Source organism: Epinephelus moara, chromosome 17, assembly GCF_006386435.1.
Source record: "Epinephelus moara isolate mb chromosome 17, YSFRI_EMoa_1.0, whole genome shotgun sequence".
NCBI classification, from domain to species: Eukaryota; Metazoa; Chordata; class Actinopteri; order Perciformes; family Serranidae; genus Epinephelus; species Epinephelus moara.
In genome coordinates this window covers 2,302,801-2,325,234 of record NC_065522.1, presented here as the reverse complement: position 1 = coordinate 2,325,234, position 22,434 = coordinate 2,302,801, and the positions used below count along the sequence as shown (strand labels likewise).

At 39.1% G+C, this 22,434-nt stretch overlaps 1 protein-coding gene across 3 annotated transcripts in view; it reads right to left on the bottom strand.

Moving 5' to 3' along the window:
• Positions 1-22,434, bottom strand: part of pde5ab (phosphodiesterase 5A, cGMP-specific, b) — a 202,325-nt gene that overhangs the window by 6,905 nt on the left and 172,986 nt on the right. For all 3 annotated transcript variants that reach the window (XM_050066938.1, XM_050066939.1, XM_050066940.1), the window contains exons 13-14: positions 14,145-14,291; positions 2,230-2,355 (exon numbers count right to left, since the gene is read on the bottom strand). In XM_050066938.1, coding sequence (XP_049922895.1) covers positions 2,230-2,355; positions 14,145-14,291 — 273 coding nt within the window. The remainder of the gene's footprint in view (positions 1-2,229; positions 2,356-14,144; positions 14,292-22,434) is intronic.

Genomic DNA, 22,434 nt, shown 5'->3' with positions numbered 1-22,434 from the left:
GGTGTAGGAAATCATTTGAAACATTTTAACCACCCATTATAGGTCTTGTTTAATTAGTCCATTAGCTACACATCATGTAAATTCAACGTTACTGCCAATCATTTTCCAAAATCAACACAGTCTTACTCTTACCTCGTCACATGTCAGTGTTTAGTCATGGACTTTCCACACTGAGATATGATGTGCAAGGTACCCTGGGTGCCTTGGTTGTTGATGGTCTGGGACACCATGTCAACTTCAGCCTGTTACATGCATTGTCTGTTTTCAAAATACACTCCTGTTTTCACAGGAAATGTACAATTTGCATACAGTCTCTTTCAAAACAAATGCACTACGTCAGTACAACACCGTGAATTGGTGCTTTTTTCTTTCAACAACAAGTGCACATGGTTACTTTGAGCCAACACACACACACGTGGTTGGGTTTAGGAAAAAAGAACAGGGTTTGGCTTTACAATCACACAGAGAGTAAACCCTCGCCTCCCAGTTGAAAGTCGGTGGTTGTTGGACCCATCCACCACCCCTCCTGCCCGCCCTACTCCGACTGTTACCCCCTTAACTTTTGTTGTTGACCCATGTTTTTTCCCCTGATGCCTCTAGGCACAGTTACACAATAACAGTGACCGACTGTGTATCATGCCGGTGTGAAGGGATGGCTTTTTCAGTGTGTGACACCAGAGGTCACTGACCAATGACTTCAGAGTGAGGCCAGGTTGCCAAAGTTGAAATCAACACTTTTAGGGTTGATTTCCTACATTCTGTGAAGTCAAGTGTTTCAGTAAATTTTACTTCACAATGAAAGCCAACTTGCTGAGATGTATGCCTTTATCCATCCATCCATCCATCCATCCATCCATCTGCCCCGACGCCTCCCACCAGTTGGACGTGCCTGAACACCTCAAACGGGAGGCGCCCAGGAGGCATTCTGATCTGGCTCCTTTTGATGCAAGTGAGCAGCTACTCTGAGCTCCCTCCAGATCTCTGAGCTCCTCACTCTAAGAGGCCTTTCACACCTGAACGTTTGGTCTGGACTTTTCAGTTTGATCCGAACTAAATTAATATGTGTAAAACCTCTTGCTGACCATGGCCTGGACCAAACAGTCCAAATTTGGTCCAATGAAAAGACATGCACTCATTCAAAATGGTTCAGTTCTTTGCATGGTTTGGACTTTATCATCATTTACAGTAAGTTTCAGTGCTGCTAGAACCGGAGACAAGTGAGGAAAGCCAAAAGTCGAAAAAATTAGCACCTGGGGGGAGGAAGAAAAAAAATTTTAGTTGAAATTTGGTCTGACCTAAAAAGTCAGCTGGAAAAAACTGACAGAAACGGAGACACTACCCACTTGTTTTGGGAGAGGATAAGGGAGAAAAGTTGAAATATATATATATATATAAAAAAAAAGAAGTGTTGACATTCCAAGAGTAGTCACAGTTTTAAACTGGCACCATCATTTACGTTTTTGGCATAAAAGCTAAATCTTAATATGGAATAATAACACTATATATATAGTACATTGTTCGTGACAGCTCATCTCTTGTAATAGACTGTAACTCCTTTTACTGTTCATTCCTGAAACGGAGATGCAAAGCATCGCAGGAGTGCTTGTAGCTTTCTCCTCCTTTCCTGCCGGCGATGAATTGACTTTCGTGAAAGAACATTCATGTGGTGAATCTGAACCAGCCTCAAGTATTGAGCTTTAAGATGGCAATGTTGGTAATGATGCCACAATAATGAAATTAAAGTAGCAAAGCCCACCAGAAACACAATGCAATGATATCCAATGTACAGCTGTTTACAAACCAATGAATATAAAGTATGGGGAGGCGCAATGCACCTAGGAGATGATGACAGGACGCGAGTCATTGTGTCTGGTTTAACAAAAGGGATCTTACTCTTTAACAAAGAGGTGGACCTCCTTTCCATAATGTTGTTAGACACTTAGGATAATAGAGTAATAATCCCTTATGAGCCTGTCAGTGGCAAAAACAAGGACTTTTATTGGATGTGAATTAATGGTAGAAAAATAGCCCAGATGTGCTCTCACTCAACACTGTACCATTTAATAAAATATTCTCCCATTAGTCACGGTCCAAGTTACTCTACCATGCAAAATAAGTAGTCCTTTAAAACAAGGATGATAGTAAAACATATGCCTGTCTGTCTGAAATTGTAGTTAAAGGCGAACGTAACAAATCAGCTCATCTGAAGCAGTGATTGGCTCCACTGACCTGTAAGCGCCCTGACTTGAGGAGGGAGAACATGCTCTGTGCGGTGTTGAAGGCGTGTCTCCAGTTGTGATAAGCCACATTCTTCCTGTAGTTCTTCTTCACACTCAGAACCCACTGGCATAAATTCTACAAAGACAGAAAGAGTAATAAAAGAAGACTGATTCAACCACTGTTAACAACTTTTCTAGGGCTGGATGCATCATGCAAGCACAATATATAATGATACAATAAAGTACTTAAAGCTCTATTTGAACTCAATGTTCCTGTACAGTATAGAGCAGGGGTATTAACTAAACTTCTAAGAGGTCCAGTTTGAGAAAATTTCCTTACACAAAGGTCCAGAACCTCATAATGCCTAACATGCGATATGATTTAGTGTGATATATATACTGAAGTAGCCTAGTAGTTGTATCAACATCTACATGTAATCATCATCATCTGACTGTCAAATCAAATACAGAAAGTAAGATTCAAAAACATTTTGACAATATTAGTGCCACTTAACACTGAACTATACAGATATGCATTAAAAAATAAAATGGAGAAAATAAATGAAATAGTTTTTGAAAAATTGTGCATCTTAAAATACAGTGCTTAATTTTACAATGAATAAAATAAAGTGTAGAAACAGCTTGAATATTCCTTTTTCTTTGTTAACTGTTTCACATCTTGAAATAAATAACAACTGAACAGTTTTACAGGTTCTCTTTCTTTCCCTCTTTTCCCACTCTCCCCACTTTTTGTTGTTTGTAGAACTGAACTCGAGCTTGTCCTGCCAGGATTTTAAATCTGGGCTGGAATGATGTCAGGGCCACTCTCATACACATGTGCAGGTGCTCACTGGTGAGCCTGAAATGATATTTAGTTTTTATTATGTTCATTGTGGAGAAAGCTACCTCGCAGCTGTATGTCAAACCAAACATGGTCAAGATGTACAGCGGTACTTTCCTCAGACCTGGGAAAGCTTCCTCTGTTTCTCTCCCTGTCTCTCGCTCACTTGTATCCCTCTGTGTTTCTCCCCGTCTCCCCCTCACTCACCTCTCCGTCTGTCTTTGTTTTTCTATATTTCTATCTTTCTATTTTTCTATCATCTTTCAGCTTGTCACTCGCCTCTCAGGTCTCTCATCTGACTGTATACAGAGTCGCAATGTTAATCGCCTGGAATGCAGATATTTGATTGGTTGGGTGGCATCATGTGGGATGGCTTAACTCGCATGCAATTGGTCTGTGCATTTCCTGATCAGCTAAACCGGTGCTGTAAAGACTAGGAATATTCAAGCTGTTTCTACACTTTATTTTATTCATTCTAAAATTAAGCACTGTATTTTAAGATGCACAATTTTTCAAAAACTATTTCATTTATTTTCTCCATTTTATTTTTTAATGCATATCTGTATAGTTTTTATTATTGTTTTGATTCATTGTGTTATTGTTTGTTTTTATGTCCAATGTTTTAATATTTTGATGTACAGCACTTTGTTTCAGCTGTGGTTGTTTTTAAGGTGCTTAAGAAATAAATCTGGATTGGACTGGATTGCATTAGAAAAGTTGCGCCGGTTAAAATAGAAGCGTCCCGTCAAAATTTAAAATCCCTTAGTAATTTACTGGTTATAGGTCCAGGTCCGTATAGGACGGTTTCTGGGTCTGGACCACAGTCCGCCTGTTAGTGATATTATATAGTATATTACAGAGCCTCAAGAATAGGTAACAATGCATGTGTTGCCTTCAGGGCCTGTGTACTGTCTTGGTAAAAGATAAAAGCTCCGATAAAAACTAGCATTCAGGTAATGGCATATAAAAGAGAAGAGCAATGAACACCAAGGTAAAGTGGGATGCTGATTCCTGGAGGTAGACCTGAAAGTAGGACAAAGTGTCCCAAACACTGGCTCCATATGTATTTCTCTGATATTACCTACTGGCCCTTGAGTCTTTTTCAAGATCAACTAGGAAGACCAAGGCACTGATATGTTAAATAGGCCATGCCCTTCTCACACACTTGATGGTGGTTACATAGTCATGTGCTACCATTAGGGCGAGGAAAAACAATTAAAACTTGAGACAAAACAGAGACAGAAGCCACAGCCAATCAAATTGCTTGGATGTAAACAAACAAACAAACAAACACAGGACTTTCACCTACCAGACCATTGTTCATGTCCTATGTGAAACCAAAAGTCAAGGTTGACTGAATGCAACTTAGGTCAGGTTACGTTGCATCAAAAACATACTTATTTTAAACAATGCCACAGTCTTTTTCCAAACCTAATCATGTGGCTTTAGCAGCTAAACCTGACAAAAGTTCAACTGAAACCCAATGGCCATTTAATGGGCTGATCATGGCCTTCTGTACATATACAGATATATTCACAGATATATCCATATCAGCATATGGGTTTTCCAATATGCGTTGATATGAAAGCATTTTTTACAGAACATATACTGCAGTAAAGAAAGCCTGGGGTGATTTAATTATGGTGTAAGTCCATAGTTTGTCCAACAACCAACCAACCAATCAATCAATCATTTAAAACTGTAATAATGACTATATTACGCATATGAATAGGCAGACTTAGGCAGTGTCCTCATTTAGGATCCTTGTGGCCTGAGGGGAAGGGGCTCTTTTTGATCCTCTCAATGCTGTGCTTGTTATCTTCACTATTGTCACTATTGCTGTACATTTCTATAAAGTAATCTCAAATCTTAATTGTTAAGAATCATTCAGACTTACTGGGTCTCATTCATAAAATGTTAGTAAATCTGTGAGCAGATTTGCACATAAAAAACCTTGGCACTAAAAACCTACACCGGATTCATGAATGCTGCAAAAAAACTCAGTTTTGATCATAGGGATGTATGTATGTTCATAAATGCAAATTAACAGAAAGAGAGAGAGATACAGTGAAAGAAAAACTTTTCTGACGCTGAGATTGAATTCATTTTGGATGGGGTTGAGAAACACATTTTATTTTCTTCTGTTAGTAGTGGCATGACTATTTCTTATAATATAATAATTTTATATTATAGCTCTTAAATTTGGCCCGTGGCCTAAATTCTTCATTTAAACTGTGTCATTTGGAGCAACAACATGTGAAGACGTAGTTCTGTAAGCTCTGCATGGGTGGAAAACTTAAATGTTAACTATTACTCTCAATTGAATCCTACATAGTAGATTATTGTGTCAAAGGTAAACGGCGCTCTTAAGTTACTGAAACTACAGTTTTTTGACCGAGGTAAAAGGTTAAATTGACTGGAAATGCAGAATAATCCAAAAGTGAAACCAGGCCTTGAAGCCTCCGACTCGCCTGACACCAAGACACCGGAAAAACCTGAGACCGATGTCAGCGCAATAATGGCGGCGCTAAAGAAGACGGAACAGTGCGTATTAGCCAAGATTGACACATCTCTGGCAGCAGTAGCAGGTGAATTGCATAAGAAGATGGATGACCTGTCTAGCGGCCTGAGAGCAGAGATCACCAGTGTTCGCACTGAACTGTCTAAAGCAATCAAAGAGATTCAAAAAGAAAACGCAGCGTGTGCGGCGCGGATCGAAAATCTGGAGGAAGGAGCTAATGGCTACTCTGACCGAGTGGTGGAACTTGAGAATAAAGTTTCTTCCCTCACTTCGGAAGTTACCCGGCTGATTTCCAAGACCGAAGACCTGGAATGCCGACAGCGGAGAGAGAACTGCAGGTTAATTGGTGTGGAGGAAGGCTTCGGGAACATGCGACCGAAGGAAGCCGTGGCCAAGCTGCTACAAGATTCACTGGGCTTAAGCTATACTCCAACGCTTGACCAGCCGCATAGGAGCCTGCAACCGAGACCAAAAGATGGAAACTCCCCGAGGCCGATAATCATTAAATTCCACTATTTCCAGGAGAAGGTGGACGTCCTTCGCAAGGCCATGAGCGCGGGACCCATTTTCCACAACGGCAGGCGCTTCCATATCTATCTGGACTAAGCAGCCTCGGTCAGTAAACGGAGAGCCGCCTTCACCGAAGTTCGGGAAATACTTCGCCGCTGCCCCGGTGTGAAATACAGTATTCTGTATCCAGCCACACTTAAGATCACAACGCCAGCAGGTGAGCAAAAATCCTTCGAAGATCTGACCAAGGCAAAGCAGTATATTGAAGCCAACCTACAACCCGAGAGGCAAGAAGAGAGTAATGGTTAGTAACATTTGGGACTTTTTATTTGACTACGGTGTACGCTGCATGTATACCGTGGCTGACAGCGTGAAGCCTGCCGGCTGGCACACTTCATCGCTGCAGCTTTGTAGCGCACTTGACAATAGACGTGACCCTGGGACAGCCCAAAACCACATATCAGCCGTTATAGGTGTAATAAGCGTGAGTAAGAGATATTGCTGAACTATTTACCCATATAATGCTACAGACTATATTACAGAGGTGGACTGGCTCTTTAGCCAGTTTTTTGCTTCACCTGAGTGGTGTGATGTGACTGAGAGGAGGTCATATCTGTTTATGTTTATTTTGAAACATGGGTACTTTTGTGAAATAAGTATGACAGTTATGTGAAACAATTTTTATCCTCCATCCTATTTTATTAACCAAGTCTTTGTTTTTATTTTTTCATTTTTAATTGATGAAGAGAGATATATTATCATTACCCTGGTTATGGTTATTATTATTTATTTATCTATTTGATTTCTTGTTCCCTGGGAAAATGCCTCCAACTGTAAGCTTCAGGCACCATGTGTGTGTATTTATTACTCTGTAAACATGCAGCAAGGGTAGTAGTGTTGTTGAAGGAACCCCATTCACTGATTTTCATTCCATGCATGGTTCTTTTGAGAGGAGAGAATGGTTCTGACGTGTTATATGCTAAAAAAGAGGGACAAGTGTTCGTAGGGCAGTCTTAGGTTCGAAGAAGACCAGCCCAGGGATCCAGGATGACAAGGGGTTATTTCTGTTTATGCTCTGTGTATTTGTTTTTGTTTCACTGATGTGTATTTGTTGTCTTTTTATGATTCAATTTAATACAGTATAATACAACCAGATGTTGTCAATGTGCAAGACTGCTCTACAACTTAAAGTCACAAAGAAATGGTTCCTAGAATAGTAGGTAAACAGCAAGGTGCATTTTCTTTCATCAGTTGGAATGTCAAAGGCTTTAATAATTTAGTCAAACGAAGCAAAATATTCGCTCACTTAAAATCACTCCATCCGGACATTATATTTTTACAAGAGACACACCTGAATATTAACTGTCAAAAGAGACTGAGGTGCAAGTGGATCGGACACATTTTTCATTCACACTTTAATTATAAAGCTAGGGGGACAGCTGTCCTTATCAGGAAAGGGATCCCATTTGAGCCCACTAATGTTATATCAGATGCAAATGGTCGCTATGTGATTGTCACAGGTAAATTATTTAGCACATCTCTCATACTGGCTAACATTTATGGTCCAAACTGGGATGACCCACAATTCTTCAGAATTTTTTTTTCAGCCCTTCCTGACATTAATTCTCACCAATTGATTTTAGGAGGGGACTTTAATTGTGTTCTCCATGCATATTTAGATAGGTCGAAACCGAAGCCAAATCGTTGTCTATCATCATCAGCAGCGGTAGTTAACTCCTTCCTGTCTTCTTATGGTCTTTCTGACCCATGGCGGGTGAAGAATCCTACTACAAAACAGTTTTCTTTCTTCTCTCCCGTCCATCACAGTTATTCTAGGATTGATTATTTTATTACAGATAATAAATTACTGCCTTTTATTTCCAATTGTCAATATCACAGCATAGTCCTGTCAGATCATAGTCCTGTCCAGTTCGACATTATGCTTCCAGACAGCATAGCGCCCCAGTATATCTGGCGCTTAGACCCACACTTGCTCACTAGTGAACCGTTTAAAGCATTCCTTAGTGATCAGATAGACACCCCAGATGTCTCACGGAGAACGCTGTGGGAAACATTGAAAGTATATATTAGGGTCAAATAATTTCCCATGTTACATACATAAATAGACAGCGCGCTAAACGGCTTAATGATCTGACCCATACTATTGCTGATATAGACAAAAGATATGCTCTCTCACCAACACCAGACCTCTACAAGGAAAAATTGTTACTCCAATCCGAATTTAACAATCTCTCAACAAGCAGAAAAAGCTTTGTTAAAATGCTCTTGCTCTACAGCTTAAACAACAGTCAGCTCAATGCACAATACCAGAGATAAATACGGGTGCAAATACAACCTCACACAATCCTCGGACTATTAATGATCAATTTAAACAATATTATTCTGTTCTATACCAATCTGAAGCTGAAATAAGTTTGTCTCAGATTCACTCATTCCTTGATTCCCTGGATCTTCCGAAGCTCAGTCCTGATGCTCAGGCCTCCCTTGACAATCCTATATCGACTGTAGAAATAATGAACGCAATTAAATCAATTCATAGTGGGAAAGCACCAGGCCCAGATGGGTATCCTATAGATTTTTATAAAGAGTTTGCACCTAAGTTATCACCTACTTTGAAGTCCGTATATGATGAATCGCTTATTAAAGGAGAATTGCCCCAGACCCTCTCTCAGGCAACAATCTCGGTACTGTTGAAGAAGGATAAAAATCCCCTAGAATGTAGTTCGTACAGACCGATTAGTTTGCTGGGGTGTGATTACAAAATATTAACAAAGGTTCTGTCACAACGGTTAGAAACAATCATACCTACAATCATTAGTGAAGATCAAACAGGCTTCATTCCTGGGCGACAGTCATTTTTTAATGTACGGAGACTATTTAATGTATTGTTATCCACCCACTCAACCCTACAACCTGAAGTTATCCTGTCTCTTGATGCCGAAAAGGCGTTTGACAGGGTTGAGTGGGTCTATTTATTTGCAGTCCTTGAGAGAGTTGGAATGGGTGCAACTTTCTGCAACTGGGTTAAGGTTCTGTATTCAGCACCTATGGCCTCTGTCCGAACTAACGGTACTATCTCGGACTATTTTAGGCTTCATAGAGGAACCAGGCAAGGCTGTTGTTTGTCCCCGTTTTTATTTGACATTGCAATAGAGCTGCTAGCAATAGCCATCAGAGCAGAGAGTAAAATCAAGGGTATCACTAGGGGCGAAACAAGCCACAAGACATCGCTATATGCGGACGATTTGCTTATATACATGTCTGACCCAGTGGAGGGTGTACCCCACCTTCTGGAGTTACTACAGAGGTTTGGGAAGATCTCAGGTTATAAAATTAATTTATCTAAAACACTACTTTTTCCAGTAAATGATTTGGCTAAAGAGATTACATATGACCATCTGCCCTTTAAAATGGAGAATGAGAAATTCAACTATTTGGGAGTTATGATAGCAAGCACAGTTAAGGCTCTTTTTAAATATAACTTTAAAACAATACTGGAGCGCACCAAAAAGGACTTGGACAGATGGTCGAAACTGCCGATTTCTCTAGCAGGACAGATAAACTGAATTAAAATGACAATATTGCCTAAATTCTTATATTTGTTTCAAATGATACCCATTTTCCTACCAAAGTCATTCTTTGCTCAAATTGATCGTCTTATTACTTCATTTATATGGAACAAATCAACAGTACGTATGAAAAAATCAAACTTGGAGAGAGCTAAACCAGAAGGTGGTTTTTCCATTATGATTTTCTCCAATTATGTTTAACCACTTATTCACACCGTCACAACTAGACCTGGCATTTTCAGTCTGGCACAGAGGTGGCTTAACTGTTTTTGATGACTTGTTTGAAGATGAAAAATTTCGATCATTCACTTCTCTGTGCCAGGATCACAATCTGCTGAAGTCTCATCAATTTAGATATTTCCAAGTCCGCAGTTTCGCTGCTAAGTATTTTTCAGACTACCCCGATCCTACCCCTAAAGACCTAGCATATTCAGCTCTCAATGTCAACCCCTATAATAAAGGTACAGTCTCCAAAATATATAATATGATTCAGAACAATACCAATTATACATGGAATAAGACCAAAACCGCGTGGGAAACTGATATTGAAGAAACTATCCCAGAAGAAGTCTGGGATGAAATCATTTCATATACACACACCTCTTCTTTCTGTATACGACATGGTCTTAATCTCTGACATGTTAGTGCCATATGAACCATCTCGGACTCTGAGGACCTCAGGGACCGGCCTCCTGCTGGTGCCCAGAGTCAGGACTAAACATGGGGAATCAGGATTCCAGTTTTATGCAGCTAAAATCTGGAACAGTCTTTCTGAAGATGTGAGACAGGCCTCTACTCTGACAATGTTCAAATCTAGGCTCAAAACAGCTCTATTTCACTGTGCATATGACTGAAAGGATCTTATCTGCACTCTTCTCTTTTAAAGTTCATTTTATAATGATTATTTATGTTTTTATTTTGTATTGTGATTTTAATGCATTTTCTTGTTCTGTAAAGCACTTTGAATTACTTTGTGTACGAATTGTGCTCTACAAATAAACTTGCCTTGCCTTGCCTTGCCTTGTCTTATTCAATTTAAAACAGCACACCGCTTACATTATTCCAATGATAAATTAGCCAAGATATATCCTAATGTTGACCCAAAATGCCCTAGATGTCAGTTTTCTCCTGTTTCCCTAGGTCACATGTTTTGGTCTTGTCAATCTTTAACAAATTTTTGGTCGTCTGTTTTCAAATCACTCTCAGCAATAGGGGGTAAAACAGTGACTCCTAATCCGCTAACTGCAATTTTTGGAATAGTCAAGGATGGGGATGGACGTTCCCATCTTCAGAAACATGCAATTGCATTTGCATCATTGCTTGCTCGCCGTCTTATACTGCTCAATTGGAAAGGAAAGAGTCCTCCTACCTATATTAACTGTATCCGGGAGGTGATGCTGTTACTGAATTTGGAGAAAACTAGGTACTCTGTACGTGGAGCAGTGGAGAAATATAACAAAGCCTGGTCATCATTTATTAATCATGTTGAAAATCTAACCCTAACATCTGGTATTCTTATAGCTGTTAGGTGGAGCATGGATTAAGTAAAACATATGTGACTCTGACAATGATTGTGATTCTCTTGAGTTGATTGTAAATGCTGACAATATCTGGTCTAGCAGTGTGAGTTGGTTGTTTTAGTTTTTTTTTTTTTTTTTTTTTAAAGTTTATTTATTTTATTTTATTTTATTTCATTTATTTATTTTGTTTCCATTTCTGTGTTGTTTTGCTTTTTGTTTCTTAATGTGTTGGTTTAAAATAATGGCTGATACATATTCTGTCACCACCACTAAAACTTGATTGTCAACCCTGTTGTTGATCACCTGGACGGGGGGAAGGGGGTATGGGGTTTACACTTATATCTTGATTGTTCAAAACTCAGATTACTGAATTTTTGTATTGAAAAACTTATAAATAAAGTTGTAAAAAAAAAAAAAAAAACTGTGTCGTTTGCCCGACAACCGCATTGGAATCGAGCTCCTGCCCCTCCCTCTTCAGCTTCCTTTGTGGCAGCTGCACGCAAATCAAGCACCCTGCTGAGCAGCATGATGTCTCCCTCATCTGCCGTCATGGACAGCCACGCAACAGTAGTGTTTAAAACATCTTAATACAGGCAGTCTAATGTGGGCAATAACCCAACATTTAGTTTAACAAGAGACCTGCTGCCTGGTGTGAGTGGAGACAGACGCCGAATTGCTTCCCCATGTCCACCAGTCTTTTTAAATGAAACTTAGTATTAAATAATGTTGACGTCTCCCATGTCGGGTTTGTGATAATTAAATTAACCAAAAATGACGTGCAGTTTTGGGTTGCGGTGTGTAAGGAGGACAGAGGATGGTTCATTTTATTTATTCAGAGAACTGTGCTTTCCAATTTTGTATTAAGTCAATTTAAGTGACTCTTTGTCATGTTTAACTTGTTTCAAAGGCATCTGTATTGTGAACATAACAGAGCACAATACGAATTAAAATTGTAATTTCTAATAATGACAAGCAATATTTATGTGCAATATCTTATTTACACAAGCACAACGAGCAGTCCGAAGCAGGTGTAGATTTTGTTTGTACCTACGAAGAGATTGGCGCTACTAACATACTGATGAATACTGAAATACACAAAATTTCGTTCTGCAAACAATTTACACACAACTTTGTTCTGTTCACATTTCATTAATGAGACCCATTGTTTTTACCTTTGAGATAAACTGTATGACTCAAGACAAACTGCAAAAACTACATTATGGATAGGGTGCAAAATAACAGCAGTAGAAATAAACAGCATATGTGATGAGCGAAGGGGTTTGATTTTCAGAGTGTTTGCCTTTTCTGAGATTGAAGACTCAGCAACCTGCCAGCAAATAAGTGCTCCCTGCTCTGTTCGTGTTTGCTGCATCACATGTGCACCATGAACACACAGGGAGTCAAACTAAAATTCTGTTTCACTTTCTCTACAGATTTTTACACTCTGATCATAGCTCATAATGAATGACCCAACAACATTAAGTATTTAGAGTTGTAAGCAGCCTAAATAAGAACATGTTGTATAGTTCAACTCCCAGGCTGTGACACTCTGGAGTGGTCAGTGTGTCAGCTTACCAGCGTGAATGTCACTGCACTGCTGGAGGGCTCTAATCTCCTCCAATCAAAGGCTCTCTTATGAAGTCTCTCTCTGCAAGCACTCTGGAGGTGAGCCACCAAAATACAAGGCCCTCTTCACGTGGACAGTGGGCTGAGGACGTAAGTCAAACCCAACAGAGATCGGGGGGGCTGCTGCCGAGAGGGGGCCGGATGAGGAGAACGGTGGGTCTGACAGAGGCAGTAATGGTGGGAATTTTGGAGGGGAAGTGTTTTAGGTGTATGATGGTGCTGTGTGTGTGTGTGTGTGTGTGTGTGTGTGTGTGTGTGTGCGTGTGTTGGATGATTAGTGAATGCATTTATATGTGAGTCAATATTTGTTTATTTGCCTGCATCCTTAGCTCACAGACTACACACACACACACACACACACACTCATGTTTTAATTGTCTAATGCTGCTGACAATGAGAAGCAGATTTACTGCAATCAATAAAACAGGAAGCAGCTATTGTCTTTTCCATGACGTACAGAGAATAACAGCATCATGTTAAAATAATGTGGTTGTGTTGTTTGTTGTTCTAACTTGTGTTGTTGTCATGATACCCTTCGTAATAAAAAAAGCCTTTGAATTTTGTTGTAATGTAATGCAGGCTTTGTAGTTCAGCTTTAATCTTTGTTTTTGCAAATGTAAGGAGTCCAGTGAGGTTTAGGGGAAACTGGGTTAATTAACCCTGAGATGAGGGGAACTGAGAGGTAACAACTCTGGATCAGTTACCATGGTAACTGACTCTGTGACCCACCCTGCTTGCTGGCAGAGTGTCTCTCCTGCCTCTTCCAGAGCCAGACACAATTTTATTTCCTCATTGATTCGGTTTGTGTCAGAGTGCAGACATTAACGGACAATCAAAATTCCGGTTGGTTAACAGAGCCAGCTGATAAGCAGCTGGAATGACACAAGTTATCCAGGATGACCAGAGTTTATGTAGCCTACAAGAAAACTCCACAGGACACTTTAAATGCACGTTAGATTGATATTCTCAATTTTCAGTTTTCCTCAGGAGTGTCTCATTCTCTCTACAGATAAAATCTATCATTTATTTGTCACATGGCATTGTAAAAAGTACAAATCCAGGGACTATGACCGTGCTCAGTAAATTTCAGTATTTGATGTGTTCAAGGGAAAATTTGACCTAGAGGAAAGTGACCAAAAAACATTAGGTTCATCCTGTGGGGACCAAGAATACCCACAAGACATTTCATGAAAATATATTGAGTATTTGTTAAGATATATTGCTGTGGACCAGTGTCAGATAAACAGATGGAAGGAGACAATCTCAAGCATTTTAATGAAAAGTTCTTACATATAATCTATTTAGGTCAGTTCTTACCGTGTACTTCATCTGGAAGTTCTGGACCAGGTTGAGGTCGACAAACATGCGAATAGTAGCCAGCGTAGTTTCAGTGTCTGACAAGTCAAAGTCACTAAAGCTGAAGTCCAGAAGACGCAGAGACTGGGCTGACGGCACTGTGGCTACCTTCACAGACACACAAACACATTAGAAAAATAGCTGAACAAATCTGCCTGGAACCATAAAACATATCTGAGCCTTATGGTAACACTGCGTATTAAGTCTAAATTAGCCTATCAACATTAAAAATAGGTCTAAATGAGCCTTCAAAAATATGTTTTACCACAAGATGGCTCCTCTGCAGTCTATGATTATTTGGTACTTTAACATTGCAGTGTTGGCGGTGAAAGCAAACAAATCTGTCCACGCACTATTAAATTCTGTATTTTCCTGTGAGACTTTTACTTTTGCAGATTTGGAATCCATTGCTTGCCTAGCCAGAGAGCTCAAGACTAGCCACCACTGTTGAGGTTTGGCAAAATTTAGCACATAGCACACATACATTAACATTGACGAAATGTTAAAAAAAAAAAAAAATTTAATTCAGTGCATAGGCTACATATTTTTACAATTGGAGAATGTAAGAATTTCTTAAGGCCTACAGCAATAATGAATAAAAATGACAAAAAAAGCATAATTCAATTCTATGTGATACTTTTAGTCAAAGCTACAGGGAGCCACTGGAGAAGAGGCTAAAGAGCCGCATAAGACTCCACAGCTGCAGGTTGCTTACCCCGGGGTTGGACTAATCACTGGTAATCTTTTTCCAGATTCCCATTCTTGATTTAACTTTTATTTTGTTTTATATGAAAAAAACCTTACAGCAAAGTGCTGCTGCAGTTACAGTAGCAGCTTTAAATGCACAATTATAAACGTTTTTCATCCTATGATGTGTAACACATACTTTATGTCATGGTCTCTTGGGTTGAATCCACCCAAAAAAAATCAAGCCTGTGTCCTATATAGCAAGTGACACATCCTATCTCTCGACCCCAAGGGAGGCCACTTAATCAGGTGATGCTGTTAGTTCAGCCACCTCGCCACAAGGACAACAGAACAGGACCTGAGACAGTCATGAGCTGTCACTGTTTAGGCTGTGACTGGTGTGAAAGCTGGCCTGCACTCATCGGTTCATATTTGGGAAGCTGCTTCAGAGTGCTGTTCGAAAACCACTTAGATACTTACAAGTGAGCTAATTAATTAAATCATAGATAGTCTGGATGCTGGGATTTAATATTAAGTATTTTGTGTAATTTGTGTATAAACCCAGAGGGCCAATTATACCAGAGAGGTATGAGAGAGTGGGTTCCCTCTAATTACTGCTTGGGGACTAGTAATATAATTTAATACTGATTTTAACTTACACTCTAGTGAATTTTGGTTGCCAATCTTATTTATTACCATGTAATTAAGCGATGTTATTCTAGATATTCACCTAAAACCCAAGAGTTCAAAACAGGACAAGAAACATTACCAAGCACATAGTCAGACAGCTTATGAACAAATCAACAGGCTGGTCAACCCTAACTGAAAGAGAAAACAAAGGGTAATGGTAAAAATATGTCTGTTGTAAATATCCATCATAGATAGGGATGCACAATAATATTAGCATGTCATTGGCACTGGCCAATATTGTCTTTAAAATGAACTATCAGAATCAACCAACATGCTTTTTCATATGAATGAATATTACATACATTGAAAAGCATTCTATTTCATGTCTCCATCTGCTGGTGGGCCATCATGATAAGAGTATGCATTAATAATGTGATGTTAATTCCACTACAGAAGAGACTTGGGGTATAACTAAAATTAGTTGGGGAAAAATGTGGATATATCGATATTGGTATTGGCTATTGGTCAAATGAGTTGGTACATATCGACATATCGGTTATCAGCAAAAAATCCAATATTGTGCATCTCTAATCATAGATCTACTATACATAATATACTCATGTACACTACTGGTTTTCTTGTCCAACAAGGGGCCACAGTTAGTGACAAAAGAGAGCGCACACTTTGTTATCTCCAAATAAAGCAATGGCTCATCTGTCTAAACTGTTGTTTGCCCGTATACAACCTGAATAACAGTCTGATCACTTGTGTTTCTTGAACAATAGAGTGGTGCATTTTAGCTCACCTAGTTCCCTTGACTCAAAGCCAATGGGTTTTTGCACATGCTTAAGAGCCTTTCACATTTTTTTTCTACAACATACAATATGTCAGTAAATACCCCATTGTGAATTTTCAAGCCTTGTGTTTTAAAAAAGGTGGTTGCTAACAAGTGCCTAAATGAGACTATAGAATGTCATTACACCAAACACAGCTTTACAGCCTTGCTGTGGTGGCTACATTAAGTCATGTGACTGCGGTGTAGTTCATTTATAGCCGTTTGCTTTTTACTTCTGGTGATTGCATTTAGCAATCCAAAATCCAATGGAAAGTCCAATTGGCTTTTTGACGAGGAAACCAAGGCACAGCTTACTACTGTGTCGGCCAACAAAAATAACCTTCATCCCTGCAGCACTCTATTGGACCTACTTATTGTGATCTTGTTGTGTTTGACATACATGGATGAATACAACGTTACCATAACTAACAGAACTGAGACACACATACAGTAAGACCTGGAATTTTTTATATATATCAGCCATTCTTGACAACTGGGACAAGTCATGTCCTACCAAAAAAAACCCCAAAAAACAAAAGGGGGATTACAGGATTTATTTCATGAAACAAATATAATTTATGAAATGTTTTGATCTGATTTAATTATTTTTTCTTCCGAATTTGTCCTGTGCCAGAAAACAGCCTTGTCCCAGAAACCTCACACAACCTCAAACAATTAAAAAATGTGTTAAAAGCCATCAAAATCCAAAACTAACAGTAAGTACTGATAACTTGGTGTGAAAATGTACTGCTATCATCATCTTTGTTTAAGAATATGTAGTTTTTCTGAAAGTGTTGGCCCTTTGAAGATGTGTCCCACATTTCTATCAACTGTCTGTTGGAGTCAGCTTTATCCTAAGGACTTCTGTCTCATTTCCTTTTTTCCAAAAACGCGGGCATGCTGCTCAAGTACGGGTAAGCTTTCTATTTTTTGATAAATTAATTAAATATTATTGCTATGAGGTGTGTTTCAACCATAACAGGTCAACTCTGTAGCTCTTCTAAATCCAATAAATATATCCACTTTTTTCCCAACCTAATTTTAGCGATCATCAAGTCTCTTCTGTGGTGGAGTTTACATCATATTATGCATGCATACACTATGATGGCCCACCAGTAGATGGAGACATGATATACAATACTTTTCAATGTATGTAATATTAATGCATTGTACACAATAAGAAAAAGCATGTTGGCTGATTCTAATAGTTTATTTCAAAGCTGATATTGGCCGCACAGGCCCCAACAAGTTTTGTGCTGGCTACTCGACTTTCTGACTGAATTATTATGGCCGGTAAAAACGCCAGAGCTCATGCTGCAGCTCAACAACTAAGGCCTGGCTCCCAGGAGGAGAACGCGGCTACAGGTGTGTCAACCCCACCCAACGGCTCAACCTCGCCACGGGCAGGACCTCAGGACCTTGACGTTGAAGCTTTGAAGCTAGAACTACTAGCCTCTCTGAGACACGACATTGCAGAGATTTTTAAAACTGAACTCCGAGTGGCACTGGCCGATGATTTGTCTACAATTAGAGCCGACCTACAATCAGTGAAGATACAACTGGCAAATGATAAAGCTGCTTCAGATGCCGTGTTGACTACACTCAAAGGTACGGTGGGAGAAATGGAAGAGTCGCTCTCTGCCTGCACGGATGAAGTTGTTGAGCTGAAAATTAAGTTTGAGCACTTAGCTGCTAAATTTTCTGAGTTGGAAAACAAGTGTGAGGACCTTGAATCAAGATCATGTCGCAACAACATGAGAGTAGTGGGGGTCCCGGAGGAGATTGTTGCCAGTACTGCCGCTGTCGCCACCCTGCTTAAGGATGCGTTCAAGCTGGTTAAGGATCCGTTGCTAGACCGGGCGCACAGAACCACCCAGCCAAAGCCGAGACCTGACCTCATTATTACAACAACTGTGCCAATGTTCTACGACGTGCCAGAGAGGCCCGGCAGACCGTCATCAGGGATATGAAGATCCTCATTTTCCCGGACCATACGGCTAAGGTAGCCCGGGCCCAGGCGGCCTTTAATGAAGTCAGAAAACAACTGTGCGGCGTGGAGGGACTTCGCTACGGTCTTTTCTACCCGGCCCGTCTTCGGATTAGCTTTAAAGGTGTGGAAAAGGATTTTGAATCAGCAGATGATGCCAAAGCTTATGTTAAGAAGATGAACATTGGGTGAGGTTGTTACACAGTATGTTGTAATGATACCAGGCAGGCTTAATGCTTTCAGACTACATTTAATACTTGTTTACATGTGAGGCTTGTTTATTTATTTGTTTATATTAGGTCACTTTAGTTGCTCTCCTGTGCAGTTTTTCTTCTGCAAGGTGAATTGTTACTTATAAGCAATATGATCATGTCTTATTTTGTGTGAATACGTCTCTAAAAAGCTATAACAAGTTAAGCAAGAATTTTGTGTTGATATGTTATCTTTTTTCAAACTGCTTATTTAGTTCACTGATATTTCTTATATCTCATTCGATTATACTGACGACTTAATTGTTTTGGGTATCTTTGAAGCCAGTTAGTGACGCCTGTTTTTGCACATTTTGAAATCTGTGGGAGACATCTCTTAGATTAAGCTCAGTTGAGTTGATGCCACAGTTTTGTGGCAACAATTATTTCTCCAGTTGTTTTTTTACACTGCTGTTCCCGTTTTGTTTTGTTTTTGTTTTTTCTATTGTTTGTTTGTTGTACCTGGATTTTTAAATCACATAAATGTGTTCTGTTAATTTAAATCCCAGTAGTCCTAGTGCAGGCACACCTATTTGTTTTCTCAGTTGGAATATACATGGTATGGGTAATCCTACTAAAAGATCCAAAGTTTTTAATCATCTGAAAAGGCTTAATTCTGATATAATGTTTTTGCAGGAGACTCACCTTAGACTTATAGATCATCATAGGCTCCGCTCTCCGTGGATAGGTCAGGTCTTCCACTCTTATTTTAATTCTAAATCAAGAGGGGTTGCTATTTTAATTAATAAAGGAATTCAGTTCTCACCTACTGATGTTATTGCTGACAAAAATGGAAGATACCTCATAGTTGCAGGTACATTAGTACAATCAAAAGTGTTGTTAGTGAATGTGTATGCACCCAATTTTGATGATGCTGAATTTTCTAATAGATTACTTACTGCAATATACCTCATTTAAACACTCATATGTTAATTTTTGGTGGCTACTTGAATTGCGTCTTTGATCCAGTGTTAGATCGTTCAAGCCCTTGCATTATATCTCAGTCAGCTATGTCTAAATCTTTTTCTGACTTCATGACCCAGAATGGTTTGGTTGACCCTTGGAGACTTCGTAATCCTTTAGTCAAAAAGTTTTCTTATTTCTCTCAGATACATAAATCATATTCTATAATAGATTTTTTTTTCATTGATAATAGTCTCAATTCTTGTGTTATTTCCTGTGATTATTCAAGTATCCTAATATCTGATCATGCACCATTATTTTTAGATATTCAATTAGTCACTCACAAATTCTCTCCCTCCCTTTGGAGATTCAACTCCTTACTGTTGGCAGATAAAACATTTGTGAATTTATTTTAAAATCTATTGATGACTTTCTTTCCTTTAATCAAAAAGAATCTACATCATATTCATTACTTTGGGAGTCACTGAAAGCATTTCTTAGAGGACAAATTATTTCATATTCTTCTCACACCAATAAAAAATGAAATATTAGGCTTACAGAACTTATATCTGCTATTAGTATACTTGCTCAGGAATATGCATCTGATCCTTCTCCAGAACGATTTAAGAAGTGTCTTAATCTCCAGGCGGAGTTTGATCTTATTTCTACCAGAAGCGCTGAATGACTGTTACTACAAACTCGAGGTACCTATTATGAACACGGTGAGAAAGCAAATCGATTATTAGCTCACCAGCTGAAACGTCAGTCTGCCTCATGTCTTATACCTAAAGTTAGTAATGAGTTAATTATGACTGTCATGGATCTGCTTGAAATCAATGTTACATTTAAATCATTTTATTGTTCTTTGTATAGATCAGAATTTCCTATAGATACTACCATAATGAATGAGTTCCTGGCGAATCTTGGAAAACCTGTCGTTGATTTTGACCAGGCAATAGAATTGGATGCACCACTCTCCCTTGAATAATTGCATTTCTCAATTAAAGCAATGCAATCTAATAAAGCTCCAGGCCCTGATGAGTTTCCAATGGAGTTCTTTAAGAGATTTCTTAATAAATTGGCACTGTTACTTTTGGCAATGTTCAATGAAACTTTAGACAGTTTATTACCTCCTACACTGACTCAAGCTTCAATAGCGCTTCTTCTGAAGAATGACAAAGATCCCACTCTTTGCAGTTCTTATAGACCTCTGTCTTTATTAAACGCTGATGTAAAAGTTCTGTCTAAAATTACTGCGCTTCGATAAGAGAGGGTTTTGCCTAGCATTATTTCAGAAGAACAAAATGGATTCATTAAAGGACGTCATCTACTTTTTAATACATGCTCTCTTTTAAATATAATTCATTCAACACATTCAGATGATTCACCCGAAATTGTCATTGCTTTGGATGCCGAAAAAGCATTTGACAGAGTAGAGTGGGGGCACCTGTTTGCAGTTTTAAAGAAATTTGGCTTTGGAGATAGATTCATTAGTTGGGTGAATTTATTATATACATCACCATGAGCCAGTGTTCAAACAAATGATATTCGCTCTGAATATTTTACACTAGAGCGTGGTACACAGCAAGGCTGCCCTTTATCACCAGGTCTTTTCACTTTGGCTATCGAACCACTGGCTATTTCATTGAGGTCCTCCACTTCTTTTAAAGGGGTCATCCGTAATGGTGTTGAATACCGTTTAGCATTGTACGCAGATGATTTGTTATTATATGTGACTGATCCTGGGTTTTCTCTCCCGGGTATTCTGTCCACTTTAGATATTTTTAGTTCCGTCGCGGGTTATAAGCTAAATCTCCAAAAGAGTGAATGTTATCCTATCAATGCAGCAGCTCAGCAATTTAACCAAGCTGACATGCCTTTTAACATCACTCGCACTGGATTTAAGTATCTTGGTATTAATGTGATGCGTACATTTTCAGGTCTTTTGTCTGCTAACTTTATACCGCTAATTACGAAAGTGAAATCTTATCTTCAGAAGCGGAATAATCTCCCTCTCTCTCTGATTGGGAAGATTAATGTTGTTAAAATGAATATTTTGCCCAAATTTCTTTTTCTGTTTCAATCAATTCCCTTATTTTTACCTAAGTCTTTTTTTGACTCCTTAGATAAAATGATTAGTTCTTTTATTTGGGGTGGTAAGTCTCCAAGGGTTTGCAAATCATTACTCCAGAGTTGTAAGTTCAGTGGTGGTCTCGCTTTACCGAACCTTCAGTTTTATTACTGGGCCACACATATTCATAAAATACGTTGCTGGGTCGATTCTCCTCACTTAGATTGGTGTAAATTGGACGCCCAGTCATGTTGTCCTTCATCTTCTATACCTGCTCTTATATACTCTTCGCTTCCAACCAAGCTTTCAATGTATGTTAAAAATCCTGTTGTGCTTAATACTTTAAAGATTTGGTATCAATTCAGAAGACATTTTAAATATGTAGCTGCGTCTCCTTTAGGGCCACTCTGTAATAACCACCTGTTTCCTCCCTCATATTTGGACTCTACTTTTTCAGTATGGTACAATCAGGGCCGAATTCACAAAGAATGAACTGTGGCCGCACCTTGAATTGCACTTCACTTGCACCCGCAGTTTGCTCCATCTTAACGTCCTATTCACAATGGATATTGCGCTAATGATATACCAGCGCAAACACGCCCACAAAGTTTGGCAGATGAGTGCAGTTTGCCCCTGATTTGCCCCTGATTGCAATTAGCCACATGGCAAAGTATAAATGCTGGCTTTGCGCCAAGAACACCGTGGCAGAACAATGACAGGCTTTGTTTGGCAAAGTACTGAATACTGTATACCCTCATGTAGTGATGTCTGCTGGTGAGTCAGTCTAACAGTGTCGGATGGGTTGAGGCTGTGGATTTGACCAAGTTTGACCACTTTATCACTATTCCCTCTCACTTGTAGCTGTTTTTTCGTTATCTTTTGAATTTAAT